The following is a 16,163-nucleotide window of genomic DNA, read 5'->3' as shown; positions in this document are numbered from 1 at the left end:
TAACATCAATTGGTCCTTGTGACTTGCTTGAACTGGCTGAAGGAGACTGAAAACACCTGAAATTTTCCAAAAAGCATGTACAATCAACAAGAAAACCCTCAGCTGGTTTTAATCTGGCTTTTGTTCTGTTCCTTGTCAAGAAGGTACAAGTCTTAACTTCCTGCCTAGCTTTCACTACAGCAAGCGAGGCTTGCTTCAAAAACAGTCCTATAGCATCCCCTTGTGGGGGAGGACTGTCACTGTCCCCAAACATCTCCTTTTTTTGCATCTGGAGGACCCAAATGATGAACCTATCCCTTGCAGTGTCCTGCTCATCTTTAGGAACTGTATGTAACCACTTAAACAAAAACTTATAGAGTACAGACCCCAAAGGATCAGGTTTGTTCATTTCCCACTCTTGAACAACGTTTGCAGACATATTGAAAATTATGCAGACGTGACTGGCATTTCAACTGAAATGGTCTCTGCCCAGAACCAGCTGATTCGTCCACGAAGCTCCTACATCAGAATTTTTTCTAATGCGCGTGATCGCTGGGGGTTCTCCCAATCAACAGCTCTGTTTTAATTCCACTGAATACACCGTCACCCTAAATGCTATAATAAAGTTACCCATAGGCTATGCCCAGTGACAGTGTTCAAGTCTTTGTGCAGGAAACCACCCACACAAATATTAAAAATAAAAAATATTTTCCTGTGCCCTCATTAATCATTTAACAGTTAGCAGTGATTCTTTTATAAATATTTAGACGTTCAGAAATGCTCAGAAAAGGCTCCTCGTTCCACTTCTGCCTTCAACAAGCCAGTCTTCCCATCGGGGTACAAAAATCCTAATAATTTTGGAGACAACCGTCAAAATTTGTGGTTATCCACTTATTAATGTGAATTTTACGTCTCTGATAGTCATCAATCTCTGTGACTAGGGCACTTATTGTTCTCTTCGTCAAATGAGAATATGTGCTTGCAACTTTAAAATGTGGCATAAACAAAACAGCGCATTTCAGAATAAAAGTGTTATTTTATCCTTACTGTAATCATTCAATTTTAGATCGAGAATTCACTGTTCACACAGATCAACAAAATTTGGCAAAGTCCAATGTAGAGGATTTATGTGTAAATAGGTTTCCTGCTCACCTGTTTATTGTCGGCCGATGTTGATCTGTGCAGTCCGTTCACTCACGACCTGGAATCCAGCAAGCTGGTTCTGACCATCCGCTTAGAATTCAGCCAATTCTGAAGGTCACGGCACCAAATTGTAATACCCCAGTTCTTTAATTGAACAGATCTGAATGAAGACGGAGTCCGACTTGCTTCATTTTAGTGCTGCACAATTACTGTATATTATTCTTCTGTAAAGTCTGTAAAAAGTAATTTTTCTGTATTTTAAACATATAATCATCAGTATATGCTGTGCATCCTAAGAATTCTGTTGTATAACATTTGATTTATTGAATATTGTGAAGTTCCAAACTTCGTCTCGAGTCCAGATACCGTGGAAAGAATATTCAGTCACACACCAAATATCAAAGTGCACTATTACCTTTTATTATTTTGCAGATATATCTGGAGATCATACAGCAAGCAGCAGGGCAGATGATCTAAAATGAAATTACCACAACTGTGTGATATATACTATTCTTCCCGCCTCCTTACACATTCCTCAGCATACAGCTAGAAAGTATCAACACTCTCCCAAAGATATTCTTGCAGGATGCAGCTGGTAATTATCAATACTTTTCCAAAGATATTCCCCAAGCACAACTCCCTAATTCCAAAGTAGTACATTCTGTAATTAAATGAACACACATATTGCTAATAATTGAGTGAACACACACACCTACTTCTACTGAAATTGAAGGTTATATTCCTTATTAGTACATTTATATAAAACAGTGCTCATACTTTAATCTGAGTGAAAGTTGTATTCCTTATAAGTGCATAGAAAAACGATGCTGGTGTTTCAGTTACAATGTCTCACACAACTTAATATCCCACAGTGTATATGTAACGTACAATTACAACTGCCTGTTTGACAAAAATTTCATAAAGGCATTAATTAAAACTAAACTAGACATGGATAAGTGGTCAAAACTACCTGGTAGGAAGAATTAACTCTGTTAAAATGGTAATCATGCCTAGGCCACTATACCTTTTTTAACAGTACCAGTCTTCATTCCTAAAGTCTTCTTCAAAGAACTGAACAAATACACATCCACATTCATCTGGAATGAAAACATCCCCCGGATTAGAAAGGAGTTCTTGGAAAGACAGCAGGAGGATGGTGGGCTGTCACTACCTAATTATCTTTACTACTACTGGGCAACAAATATCTGCAAGTTGCTGTTTTGGTTTGCAAATTCTTCAGACACTGAGTCTCCAGTTTGGGTCCATTTGGAAAAATACTCCAGCAATACAGCTTCACTCGGTTCCTTGCTGTGCGGTCCTTTACCACTGAGTATTTACTCAGTGGTAAAGGACAAACAATCCAGTTGTCCGGGGCTCATTAAAGATATGGTTTCAGTTTGACTCATTTTAAATACAGACGTGCTTTAATTGCATCTCCTATCCGATCCAATGTTCATTTTTCTCCCTCCTTGATTGACCCATCCTTTAAACAGTGGCACAGGAAAGGAATAACATGTCAGAGACTTATTCAAGGATGGCAATTTGATGTCTTTTGAGCAGCTGAAGAAGGACTTTGATATTCCACAATCTGGCTTCTTCAAATACCGCCAAATACGCAGTTTTGTCAAGTTGTCTTTCTCTTTAACAATGCCTCAGAACACATGGATTGATGAATGCTTAGATATAAATCCACTTGACAGGGGAGTGGTATCATATGACAAAATTCAAAATGCTGCATCACCATCACGAAACCATTTAAAAACTCAATGGGAAGAAGAACTGGGGGAATTAATTTCTGATAAAACTTGGCAGGCCATAATCACAAGAATTCACTCATCATCTATCTGGATTAGACATGGGCTACTGCAATTTACATTTATCTCCAAGTAAAATAGCTAAACTTTATCAAGGTGCAGACTCTTCTTGCACCAGATGTGGGCATAGCCCAGCCGATCTGAGCCTGTGAAGTACCAAACTTCTTCTCGAGTCCAGATAGTGGAAAGAATTTCAGTCACACACCAAATATCAATGTGCACATATTACCTTTATTTGTAGATGCATCTGGAGATCATAGCCAGCAGCAGAGCAAAATGATCTGAAGTGAAACTACCTTAGACTGTGTGTTTTATGCTAGTTTCCCCCTCCCCTACACATTGTCTCATCATGCAGCTGAAACCAATTGATACTAGCCAACATTCTTTTTTATAATACACATCTGTAGCTTGTACACCTCCTCGAAACCAAAGTTACATTCTTATGATAAGAGAAGCACACACACAATGATTTAATAAGCATTCTGTGAGATTGTGAAGATTATATTATTAAAACTTATCCTTTTAAGTGCATTTAATGAAAAATAGTGGAGTGTTGCAGACAGCTTGATATTCCACTGTGTAATCAGTTTCTTTCCCTTGGTAACTCTCTTGGAGCAGAGTCGTGCTAAGCACAACTCCCCAGAAGTGCATTTAATAATGAGTGAACACGCACACACTACAACTATGTGAAGGTTATACTTTTGTCTCATAATACAGTGTCTTATTAAAATAGCAATATCCAACCTATGTTAGTGCCTTAGTTATATAGCAACCTAAATGCTTCAATATTTCACAGCCATATGTTTTGGGTTTGTCCCAGACTCAAAAGCTTTTGGCAGGCAGTATTTAAAACAATCTCATCAATATGCAAGAGAAATGTAGGACCAAGTCCTATAACTGCTCTGTTTGAGGTTGTCCCACCAGCTATACCACTAACATCACATCAGGCCAGTGCAATAGCCTTTATTACCCTACTCGCTAGAAATTTAGTACTACTTAACTGGAAGAAAGCCGTCCCTCCATCCCACAAGCGTTGGGTGGAAGAAGTCATGTCCCATTTGAAACTTGAACACTTGAGACATACCGTAAATGGCTCCATCCAAATGTATAACCTAAACTGCCAACCATTTCTTTTTTATTTTGAGACAGAATTCTCTTGTGTTTTTTTTGTTCTCAGTGTTAGCACCTACTGTTGTGAACATGTGTGTCACGTATATTGTTTATTGTTTGATGTATTGTTTAAAATTTTTTGAAAAATCAAAAAGATTTGAATAAACACAAGAGGAGTTATTCATAAGAACCTAAATAAAATTAAGACTACTCTCTTATAGAACAAAATAGCAAGACAATCAAATGTGGACTATTAAATATCAGATCTCTCTCATCCAAATCTCTGTTAGTGAATGATTTGATAAGTGAACATCATATTGATTTATTGTGCCTTACTGAAACCTGGTTACAGCAGGAAGAACATGTCAGTCTAAATGAATCCACCCTACCTGGTCACAGTAACTGTCACATCCTTTGAAGCACAGGCCGAGGTGGAGGTGTGGCAGCAATTTTTGACTCAAGTCTATTAATCAACCCTAAACCTAAACATAGTTCTAACTCATTTGAAAGCCTTACTGTGAGTTTCTCACACCCAAACTGGAAAACTCAAAAGCCAGTTCTATTTGTTATTGTATACCATCCACCAGACCCCTTTTTCAGACTTGTGAATTCTCAGACTTTCTGTCTGATTTAGTGCTTAGTACAGATAAAATAATCATAGTGGGCGACTTTAATATTCATGTAGATGCTGACAATGACAGCCTCAGTGCATTCAATTCATTGTCCGTGCAAATTCTCAGTCATCCAGGTCGTAGTATGCTGAAAAACATAGAAGAAATCTTCTGGACATAGTTTCAGGTAGAATATGTTTCACCTCTCATCCAAGAGGCTTCATCAGTTGTGTCCGACTGGTGGTGAGCAGGAGGTATGGGCGGTGTTTCAGTCCTTCGATGGCCAACAATGTCCCCTAATGACTGAGATGTTGCAGTTCCAGTCCTTTTGTGGCCAACAATGTCCTATAATGACAAGAGTTGTTAGGGTCACCTGTTTTTGAACCCTCACATGTGGACTGATGCAAATGGATGGAAATGTTTGTGTAGAGATTTCAAAGCAGAGCTGTAGGTGGCTGACAAGTTGTGTCTTAGTCCACTGGCCCCATTTAGAGAGGGGTGTTCTATTTGGACAAAAATGGCTTCTTTAACTCCTCTCTCAAACCAACGGTGTTCTCTGGAGAGGATCTGGACTTCACTGTCCTCAAAAGAATGTCCTTTGTCCTTCAGGTGGAGGTGGACTGCTGACTCTGGTCTACTGGAGTTGGCCCTCCTGTGTTGGGCCATGCGTTTATGAAGCGGCTGCTTAGTTTCACCAATGTACAAGTCATTACACTCCTGACTACACTTAATTGAATACACCACATCACTCTCTTTGTGTCTGGGTGTTTTGTCCTTCCGATGGACCAGCAGGGTGTTCCCTGGTTTAAAGTTGACTGGGATATTGTGGTGGTGAAAAATCCTTTTTAGCTTCTCTGATAAACCAGTCACATAAGGGATGGTAGTGCTATCCCCTCTTGTTTCTGGTTTCTCCCTGTTGGTGTTGGGCCTCTTCCTTGCTTTGGTGAAGGCCCACTTGGGGTATCCACAAGCCTTAAGGGAATTCTGGATGTGTAGTTTCTCCTTTGTCAGTTCATTATTAGACTCAATTGGCTTTTCTCAAACTCTAAATAAACCCACTCACTGTTTTAATCACACCCTTGATGCTGTTCTGACATATGGCATTGAAACTGAACACTTAATAGTTTTTCCCCCAAACTCTTTTCTGTCTGACCATTTTATAATAACTTTAGAATTTACATTAATGGATTATACACTATGTGGAAAACTGTTCCGCTACAGTAGATGTCTATCGATGTCTATCTGACAATGCTGTTACCAAACTGAAGAAAATAATTCCTTTAGTTCAGTGCCATGTGCCAACACAATGGAGGGTGGCCACCTTATCTTTACTCCTACACAAGTCGATAATCTTGTTGATAGTACTGCAGTCTCCCTGTGTACAACACCTTATACTGTTGCCCCTCTGAAAAAGAAGGCAGTGAAGCAGAGGAGGCTAGCCCCATGGTACAGCTCGCAGCTCCAGTGCCTAAAGCAGGCATCACAAAAACTGGACAGGAGGTGGCGTGACACTAAGTCAGAATAGTTTTTCTAGCTTGGAAAGATAGTTTAATAATGTATAAAAAAGCCCTTCGTAGTGCCAGAACCGCATATTATTCATCACTGATAGAGGAAAATAAGAACAACCCCTGTGACTTCATGTGTTTCTTGGGGACGACTGTGGTTCAGTGGGTAGAGCAGTTGTCTCCCAACCAAAGGTTCTAATCTCAGTGCCTGCAGTCCACATGTCGAAGTGTCCTTGGGCAAGACACTGAACCCCCATGTTGCCCCCAATGGTTAGAGCCATTGGTTGGTGCCACAGATGGCTTCCTCGGTTCTGTACCAGAAACAAATACCTTGTGTGTAACATACTTGGCCAAATAAAGGTGATTATTATTGTTATTATTTACAAATAAAATCAAAACTATTAGAGAAAAAATTAATCAAATAATTCCCACAATTCTTACAGATGTGCCATCAACTACAATGGCTTTAGAATCATCTGTAAGACATCATTTACACTTAGACTGCTTCTCTCCCATAGATCTCTACTTTACCTCAATAATTGCTTCATCTGATTCTCTCCCATAGATCTCTAGTTTACCTCAATAATTGCTTCATCTGATTCTCTCCCATAGATCTCTAGTTTACCTCAATAATTGCTTCATCTGATTCAACATCAACAGGACCTCATCCTGACCAGGATTCTCAAAGACATCTTGCCTCTAATCAGCATGTCTATATTAGATCTGATTAACCTCTCTCTATTAACAGGCTATGTTCCACAGGCTTTTAAGGTTGCTGTAATTAAACCTCTACTGAAAAAGCCTACTCTTGACCCAGGAGTTCTAGCTAATTATAGACCAATATCCAATCTCCAGTTTATTTCTAAAATTCTTGAAAAAGATGTGACAAAGCAGTTATGTGACCACTTGCACAAGAACAATTTGTTTGAGGATTTTCAGACAGGATTTAGAGTCCATCATAGTACAGAAACTGCATTGTTGAAAGTCACCAACGATCTCCTCCTATTCTCAGACAAAGGACTTGTCTCCATACTTGTCCTCTTAAATCTCAGTGTTGCTTTTGACACCACTGATTGCAGCATCTTACTACAAACTTGAACATGCTAATGGGATTAAAGGAACTGCACTAAATTGGTTCAGATCTTATTTATTGGAAAGATTCCAACTTAGTGATGGCATTCCACAGGGCTCTGTGCTAGGTCCAGTTCTCCTCACTTTATACATGCTCACTTTAGGCAATATTATCAACAAACACAGCAGAAATTTTGATTGCTACACAGATGATACTCAGTTAAATTTATCTATGAGCTCAGATGAAACTTGGACTGAGCGATACTGCACATGAAGCCGGATGCCCCACTGTAACTTCTTCACCTTGTGGTGTTTTTCACCTTTACTTTGTCTATGCAAATGCCCTGTGGACCAATAACATAAACCCAGGAAACACACAGTGGTCTGATGGAACAAGCATTTTTCCAGTTTTACAAGAGATGATTATTTGACAGTCTTTGTAACTTTGCTTGAACCTAAGAGACAAGCTTGACCAAGTCCCTAGAATGGATTGACATGCCATCTATGTACACAATAATGCATCAGTAAAGAAAATCACGAAGTGCCTCATTTATGAAAGACGAACATTGCTGGGGCAATGGCCAGACCAAAGGGCATCACCAGGTATTCATACTGTCCCGGGAGGTGGAGAAGTCTTCTATTCATCCCCACTCCAAATGACTTGTCTCCATACTTGTCTTCTTAGATCTCAGTGCTGCTTTTGACACCATTGATCACAGCATCTTACTACAGAGACTTGAACATATTATTAGGATTAAAGGAACTGCACTTAGAACTGTTCAAATCTTAATTATCGGAAAGATTCCAATTTGTTCATGTTAATGATGAATCTTCCACACAGACTGAAGTTAGTCATGGCATTCGGCAGGGCTCAGAGTTAGAAGGCAGTCCTAGAGACTTGGTTTATGTGTGATTTAAAGGACATATCCTGCTCAAAAATGAGTCCAAGGTTCCTCACAGCAGTACTGGAGGCCGGAGCTATGTCATCTAGAGTAAATACATGGTTAGACAGCAGATTTTTAAGGTTTTCAGGTCCATGTACAATAACTTCATTTTTATCAGAGTTTAGGAGTAAGAAATTACAAGTCATCAAGGGCTTTAAGTTTTTAAGACATGCTTGACGTTTGACCAAGTGATCTGATTCATCTGGGTTCATAGATACAGTAAATATAACTATCATTTGCATAGCAATGGAAATTTATGCTGAATTTCCTGATAATATTGCCTAAAGGGCAGAGCATTTATAAAGTGAAGGGAATTGACCCTAACACAGAGCCCTGTGGAACGCCATGACTAACTTCAGTCTGCCTGGAAGATCCATCATTAACATGATCCCATAAAAATAAACTTTAGTGCTTGGGTTAGATTCTGAATGTGTTTGTGTTTACTAACTCCCCAATTCCTTGTTTGCAGGCCATAAACTAGCCAAGTCTACACCAACCTTCCTTTCACCATCAGGGAGTGAGACCTCCAAAATGGTGCTAAGAGATGAGGAGCTCCAGCTGGAGTGTATTGCTGCTGGACTGTGAGCTTTAACACACACACACACACACACACACACACACACACACACACACACAAAAGATGAGTTAATTTTAATTGTACTGAACAGTACCAGGACATTATGTTTCTCCAGATAACAGGATAAATATATTATCTTTACTAAGAAAACAATATAACATAAAAAAATGTAGTTTTCTTTAAATAACAAGACAAAATTTTCTTTTTGCTTTTTTTTTGAGACAAATTCTTTGTTAATAGAAAACTTAAAAAAAATTCTGTTGTGGTGGATGGCCAGTAATTAGGCAAGGAAGGCTAAGATTTAACAACAACTATATTTACAATGTGATCAGTAGAACATGGTACCATGAAGAGGAAACAACAGGAAGATGCAACAATATACCCGTGAACCCCACAAGATATGCACTAACAACATCAGTGTCCCAAGTGGCAACAGCATGCAACATAAAACACTGGAGTGAACACAACAAATTTCAAGATAAGAAACTTTATGATCTTGAGGTAGCAATTTAATGAAATGCAGTTCCTGCTGTTTGATAAGGAAACTATTATATGACTTCAGTTTATGTGTGATTTTATACTAATTGTAACTAATCTAAAGGACATATAGTTTCTAGTTATTTCTTTAAGAGTTTAACGAGGATATTTACTAGGCCTGCCACAAATTATTGTCAGATGTGCGAAATATGGCAGGACTGCTGTTTTACAGTTTAGCAGCATATTTGCTAACACTGGTGATGTAAATGAGCACAGCTGCACATATGTTAATTTGAATTCACCACTGCTTAGGATCTGCTGCCTCCAGGCCATTGCACACATCTGGACTGAGAGAAAGCACAGAGGAAAGTCTAGGTTTACAGTGACTGAACTTTAATATTGTTGAAGAAACATGTTTCAGAACTGCAATCACTTAGAATCCTGCCAGTCAAATCATCTTTTATATTGTTCAGTAACTGAACAAAAGCCTGTACAAGTTCCCCACATTTGACACCTGTTTTCTCCTGATCTTAATTTTTTGCTGCAATTCCCTCTGTTAAAATGGTGGTGAATCAGGTGCCAATGGTATTTGTATAAATTTCCATTCCCTCCTCCTTGATTTTTATGTCTCTGAATGGGAACGCCTTAAAATATGTACATATTGTGTGAGACCAGATGCACAAATTCCTGTAATGCTGCTTTTCTTCTTTGTGTCTATTGCAAAACCCCACTGTGACTCCTTATAAACATGCAATTTAACTGTTTAGCACCAAAAAATGAGCTACAAATGCTTGGTAAATATCTCCCTAACTATCTGTAAGTGGTCCAAACACCTGAAAAATTAGTTTTGATGTGATGGTTTTTTCTTTCAACACAGAGGAGCAACATGCTATTTACACCAAACCCACTCTTGTGTCCTTCCTCCCCTACAGCCCGACACCTACCATCAAGTGGTTTAAGAAGGGTGGGGACCTGCCAGGAGGGAAAGTGAAGTTTGAGAAGTACAATAAGACCATGAAAATTATCAGTGTGTCAGAGGAAGATGCTGGGGAGTATGTATGCATGGCCAACAATCAGTTAGGCAGCATTCGTCACTCCATCTTTGTTCAGGTCAAAGGTGAAGAGGTCATGAATGTATGTTTTTATACATGTCTTAAATTGTGACTGAGTCCATCATGTTAATCTGACTCCCTCTGTTCCACAGCGGCTCCTTATTGGCTGGACAAACCCACAGACCTGGTGCTAGCCCCGGATGAGAATGGACGACTGGTGTGTCGTGCCAATGGCAACCCTAAACCTAACATCCATTGGCTGATCAACGGACAGCCTATAGACAGTATGTACAGCTGTTTCAGCTTTCCTTGTCTTATTGTATTCTAACAAGCTAATGGGTTAACAAACTTGTTAACAAGCTGGTTAAAAAATTTGTTGTGCCTTTATGTTATGATATATTTAATTTTATATAGCATATTAGGATTATTGGTAATATGGCTAGCAAGTTTTAAACATTATCCACAGTTATTTACTCATTAACAGAAATGAGGAGGTTGCAAATTTCAGTTTGTCAGAAATAGATTAATTCATTTTATGATAGTATTTATTATTATACAGCTCAGTGTGATTGTGACTATTGCTGTCTTTTCCTGTAGTCTCTGAGTAGCTTCACTCAGCAATCGGATGACTGCTAGACGACAACTAGCTAATAGCTGCCTCAGAGTAGGGGACTGATTATATTTAGTTGATTATAGTTATTTTCTTGGAACTTTTCAGATACAGTGTCCTAATGCTCCACCATTGCTTCACATTAAAAACCTTTTCTGGCCCTTTATTGTCCTTCCCATTTCTTCTGCCCCTAGGAGCTCCAGTCAACCCAAGCAGACAGTTGCTGGGTGACACCATCATCTTCCGCTCGGTGCAGATGGGAAGCAGCGCTGTCTACCAGTGCAACGCTTCCAACCAGCATGGCTATCTGTTGGCCAATGCCTTTGTCAGTGTTCTCGGTGAGCCACAGAAAAAGAAGGTTGTTTTTAAAATATCATCAGAGCAGCCACTCACATTGGCAGGGTGTCTCTATGGTGTAGTCTTAAAATCTTAAACATATTTATCTTATATGTGTAGTATGATCACATTTTGAGTGCATTGTATAAAATACAATTTTTTCATATACATTATGTGTACTAATGTTTGCCTTGTTCACATTACATTAAAAATGTAAACTATTAAGTGACTTATAGGGTCCTTGCTAGTGACTCTCCCTCTCCCTAGACATGCGTCCAAGGATGCTGGGCCCTAAAAACCAGCTTATTAAAGTCATTGAGAACAACCGCACCTTCCTGGATTGTCCCTTCTTTGGTTCCCCTCTGCCAGAGCTACGCTGGTGAGCATTTTTTTTTTTTTTTTTGCAGCCTACTCAACTCTAGAAATATTGGTTTGCATCCTCCTACATCAGTAATTTCAGGTGTATCCACAAGTTTACATTTTCAGGTTTTAATCCATGTCCATATGTTTTCTATGTGTGTAGGTTTAAGAATGGACAGGGCAGTGGGTTGGACGGTGGTCAGTATCGTGTTTACATCAATGGCACCCTGGAGATAAAACGGGCCAGAGCAGAGGATGAGGGCACCTACACCTGTGTGGCCAGCAGTATCCTGGGAACAGCTGAGAACCAGGTGCGCCTGGAAGTCAAAGGTCAGACATTACTTCACTGCTGCACTCAGACTCATCTGAAATGTCCCAAACGCAAAATGAACCTGCGCTAATGTAATCATAGCAAAATATTGACACGAAGTCATTCTGTAACCACGGATGTCAGGCTTTTGTGTGAAATATGAAATGATTTCTTTTCCTTGTGCCAAACTCAGTGTTGGACTACATGCACATGTGTCTTTTATTGAAGTGCCTCATTTTGTGTTTACTAACATATATTTGTATTTAAACTGAGTCTATTGCAAAATCTGAGGAGTCGAGGTAGAAATGAAAACAATAAAATTTTAAAACAAGTGAACTAATCTGCCATGTGGTGACATAACTTCCAATTTAGTTAAGCAAGGATCTTGATTACAGTAATCAGAAATCTTTTTTCAAGGGTGACTTCTTATATTATAAATGCATCGTGGGGTTCTTAAGGGTTTGTTATGTGGCCACTACTTTTTAATCTATACACATTTTTCAGTGGAGGCATGATGACACAAGACCAATTGACACTCTTTTTAGAAGCATTTTAGAATTCAGTGCCTGGATGTCACAAAACCTTTTACAGCTCAAATAAAAAAACGAATTTTTTATTAAGTTTCTAAGGCTCAGAAAGTAAAACTGGCCACAAAATTAATTTCTTTACCCTGTTACGGTGGCATGGTGGTGCAGCGGTTAACGCTATTGCCTCACAGCAACAAGGTTCTGGGTTTGAGTCTGGGCTGACCTGAGGCTTTTCTTTGCGGAGTTTGCATGTTCTGCCAGTGCCTGCATGGGTTCTCTCTGGGTACTCAGTCCCACAGTCCAAAGATATGCCTGTAGGAGTAAGTGTGTGTGTCAACCCTGTGATAGACTGGTGACCTGTTCAGGGTGTGTCCCGCCTCTTGCCCAATGTCAGCTGGGATTGGTTCCAGCATCTCTGTGACCATATTCAGGATAAGCGGTATAGATAATGGATGGATGGATGGCTCATGTGATCATCTCTAAAATATTGCCAAAGTTTTGCCAGAACTGTTTGGTGAGGCAGCTTTTAGCTTTTTGAAACAGTCTACCTTGACAATTTGAGATCAGCTGAAATTGTTGACATTTTTAAACATAAAACCTGCCTGTTAGCTTTTATTTTATTTTAATGTATTTTATTGAAATGTATTATTTTACATTTGTTACATTTTATCATTTTTGAATGTGTGTGCATTCCCAAATTGTTTTCAAAGTTTTTACTATTCACTTTTTTGTCTTGTTATCATCTTGTTAGTTGTCAGTAAACCACTTTGAATGGCTTTAACCTATACAAAAGGTGCTATACAAATAAAGGCATTTCATTTCTCCTAATGTAAAATATCTGTCTATGGATGTAGTTTTTGACAATCATAATGGATTTTACATAAGTAAAGTTATGTCACTCTAGTGGGCTGAAAAAACTTGGAACAAGGCATCTGGCATCCAGATGCCTTCTTCTAAGTTAGAAGGCCTTAGATAGCCTAAGTTTTTTTCAGCATACTACACCTTGGATGACTAAGAATTTGAACGGACATGTCACCATAGTGGCAGATTTTGTTCACTTGCTTCAACAGAAAACAATAGATCTGATGAGCTTTGGTGGTAAATTGAATAACAGGTTTATGTGACCTTACAGTTATTAAAGATATTAAGAGGTGTGTGTTGGTGTGAATAAACCTTTTTTGGAAAGGACTGTCACATTCAACTCTACAATGACACTCAACTTCAACTGAATTTTTGAATGCATCTAAATATGAGCTCATACTTTATGCGCATGTATGTGGTTGTCCTCATTCTCCAACTCAGAGCCAACTCGTATAGTTCGAGCCCCTGAGCACCAGTCAGCCATCAGGGGCTCCATGTCTCGCTTTGACTGCAAGGTGAAGTCTGATCCCAGCCTGCCTATCACTGTAATCTGGACAAAGGACGACAAGCCTCTCTACCTGGGATGGAGGTAATGGCACCTAAAAGTGGCCTTTTTTTAACAACTGTAATTCTCCACTTATACATTTGTAAGGTCAAAACACCACCACCGCGTTTGGACAATATCTGTGTCCAAAGTACTCGATAGCCTAAAGTTTTAATTTTGATGCTACTATTTTCAGAGCTGCAAGTATGGTTCCAGTCTTGAAGTAGACATTCAGATTCTGTCACAATACTACAGTGACATTTTTGTATTTGTCTTCCTGTAGTAATCCTCACACAGTAATGCTGTTAGAACCCTTGTTTCTTGTTATAAGGTTAATATCTTTCAGATGTGTCTCACCAAAACAGGCAAACAAACAGAAAGCAGTGTGCATAATTGTATGGATGCTGTAAAGCATCCATACTATGTAATCCTGTTCTTTATTTATTGTGTGGATGCTGTAGCATCCACACTATGTTTTCCTCTTATTTATTATTATTATTATTCCGATTTCTTCCATACGTTTTTCGGCACTTAATTCCTTCAGCATACTTTCAGCTACAGGTATCAAAATGTTCAGTTTTTTAAGGACATGTGCATGTATTTTTCTTGCTTGTAACATTTATACTTTTTCAACTATTTAGCATTTTTCAACAAATTTTGCCCCCATTCAAATGAATGGGAAAAATATTCACATCTTAATAACTTCAGCATACCTTCAGTTAAAAACACTATTTCAAACACCTGTTATTTATTCAGCAACTCTTCAACTATTCATAATGTACACAGCGTTTTCATATCTTTTACAGTTTTTGCATAATTACTGTTTATATTTTATGCCTCATTTCAATAGCCACACCCTAGTAGTCCTCAGGATGTATGACTAGTCTTTCATTGTCATACACACACATACACACAGACACACAAACACCTACACACCCACCCATCAAAAGGCTCAGCTCTTGAAGGACATTCATGCTTATATTGAGAATTTTTTCTAAACTTCATACCTTTGAAATATTTTGCTTTATTTTGAAACTTTTGCACCATTCAAATGAATGGGAAAATTCTACTTCAACAGACTTTTAGCTATTTCAGGTAGCAAAATGTTCAGCACTTCAAGGACATTCATGCTTCTCTTCAGGGTTTTTCTAAACCTTATACCTTTGAATTATATAGCTTTATTTTAAAAGTTTTGCCACATTCAGATGAATGGGGAAATTCTACATCAGCATACTTTCAGGTATCAAAATGTTCAGCTCTTCAAGAACATTCATGCTTCCCTTCAGAATTTTTGTAAACTTTATACCTTTGAAATATTTAGCTTTATTTTGAAAGTTTTCTCTGATTCAAATTAATGGGACAATTCAACTTCAGCACACTTTCAGCTATTTCAGCTATCAAAATGTTCAGCTCTTCAAGGACATTCTTGCTTCTCTTCAGAACTTTTGTAAACTTCATACTTTTGAAATATTTAACTTTATTTTGAAAGTCTTGCCCCAATCAAATGAATGGGATAATTTTACTTCAGCATACTTTCAGCTTTTTCAGGTATCAAAATGTTCAGCTCTTCAAGGACATTCATACTTCTATTCAGAAGTTTTCTAAACTTCATACTTTTAAAATATTTAGCTTTATTTTGAAAATCTTGACCCATTCAAATGTATGGGTGTTAGCAGAGTATACCAAACATCACACAATAACAACGTCGTCTTGCTTTAGCGTTTCACAACAATTTGTGCTAACGCACTTCCTTTTATTAACCAATACTAAAAACACTCAGGTGCAATCATTCAAATCCTAATTAGGTCACATGATCACTACTACATACAAATCAATATGCAATATACAATATAAATACAAACACAATGAGAGCACATCATACATTAAAATGTCAACATCCCCACTTGCTCTCACATTTGTTACCCTTCTTCTTACACATAATTCATACACCAAACATAAATATGTTAAACTTCATTAATTTAAACTTTGTTGCTGGTTTTGTTAAAATATCTGCAAACATGTTTTCAGTGGGACAATATTCCAGACTGATTTCTCCATCATTCAACATCGATCTTACAAAATGGTATTTAATGTCCACATGCTTACATCTTTGTCTATACACTGGATTTTTTGCCAAAGCTATAGCACTCTGATTGTCTTCATAAACCTTAATTTCATATTTCAAACCATCAACATGTTGTAACAGTTGCTTTAGATATAAGCACTCTTGTATAGTTGCTGCTAACGCCATATATTCAGCTTCACAAGTTGACAATGCAACAGTAGACTGCTTTTTAGTCTTCCATGATACTGGTGGTCCATTCTCATTTAA

At 38.3% G+C, this 16,163-nt stretch overlaps 1 protein-coding gene across 1 annotated transcript in view; it reads left to right on the top strand.

Moving 5' to 3' along the window:
* Positions 1-16,163, top strand: part of nfasca (neurofascin homolog (chicken) a) — a 152,688-nt gene that overhangs the window by 30,109 nt on the left and 106,416 nt on the right. The window contains exons 3-9 of the mRNA XM_020617875.1: positions 8,647-8,758; positions 10,164-10,348; positions 10,436-10,567; positions 11,088-11,231; positions 11,497-11,608; positions 11,753-11,919; positions 13,729-13,876. Coding sequence (XP_020473531.1) covers positions 8,647-8,758; positions 10,164-10,348; positions 10,436-10,567; positions 11,088-11,231; positions 11,497-11,608; positions 11,753-11,919; positions 13,729-13,876 — 1,000 coding nt within the window. The remainder of the gene's footprint in view (positions 1-8,646; positions 8,759-10,163; positions 10,349-10,435; positions 10,568-11,087; positions 11,232-11,496; positions 11,609-11,752; positions 11,920-13,728; positions 13,877-16,163) is intronic.

This window comes from Monopterus albus, unplaced genomic scaffold, assembly GCF_001952655.1.
Source record: "Monopterus albus unplaced genomic scaffold, M_albus_1.0 scaffold196.1, whole genome shotgun sequence".
NCBI lineage: Eukaryota > Metazoa > Chordata > Actinopteri > Synbranchiformes > Synbranchidae > Monopterus > Monopterus albus.
The sequence above is the reverse complement of the archived record's forward strand: the minus strand, read 5'-3'. Positions and strand labels throughout refer to the sequence as shown.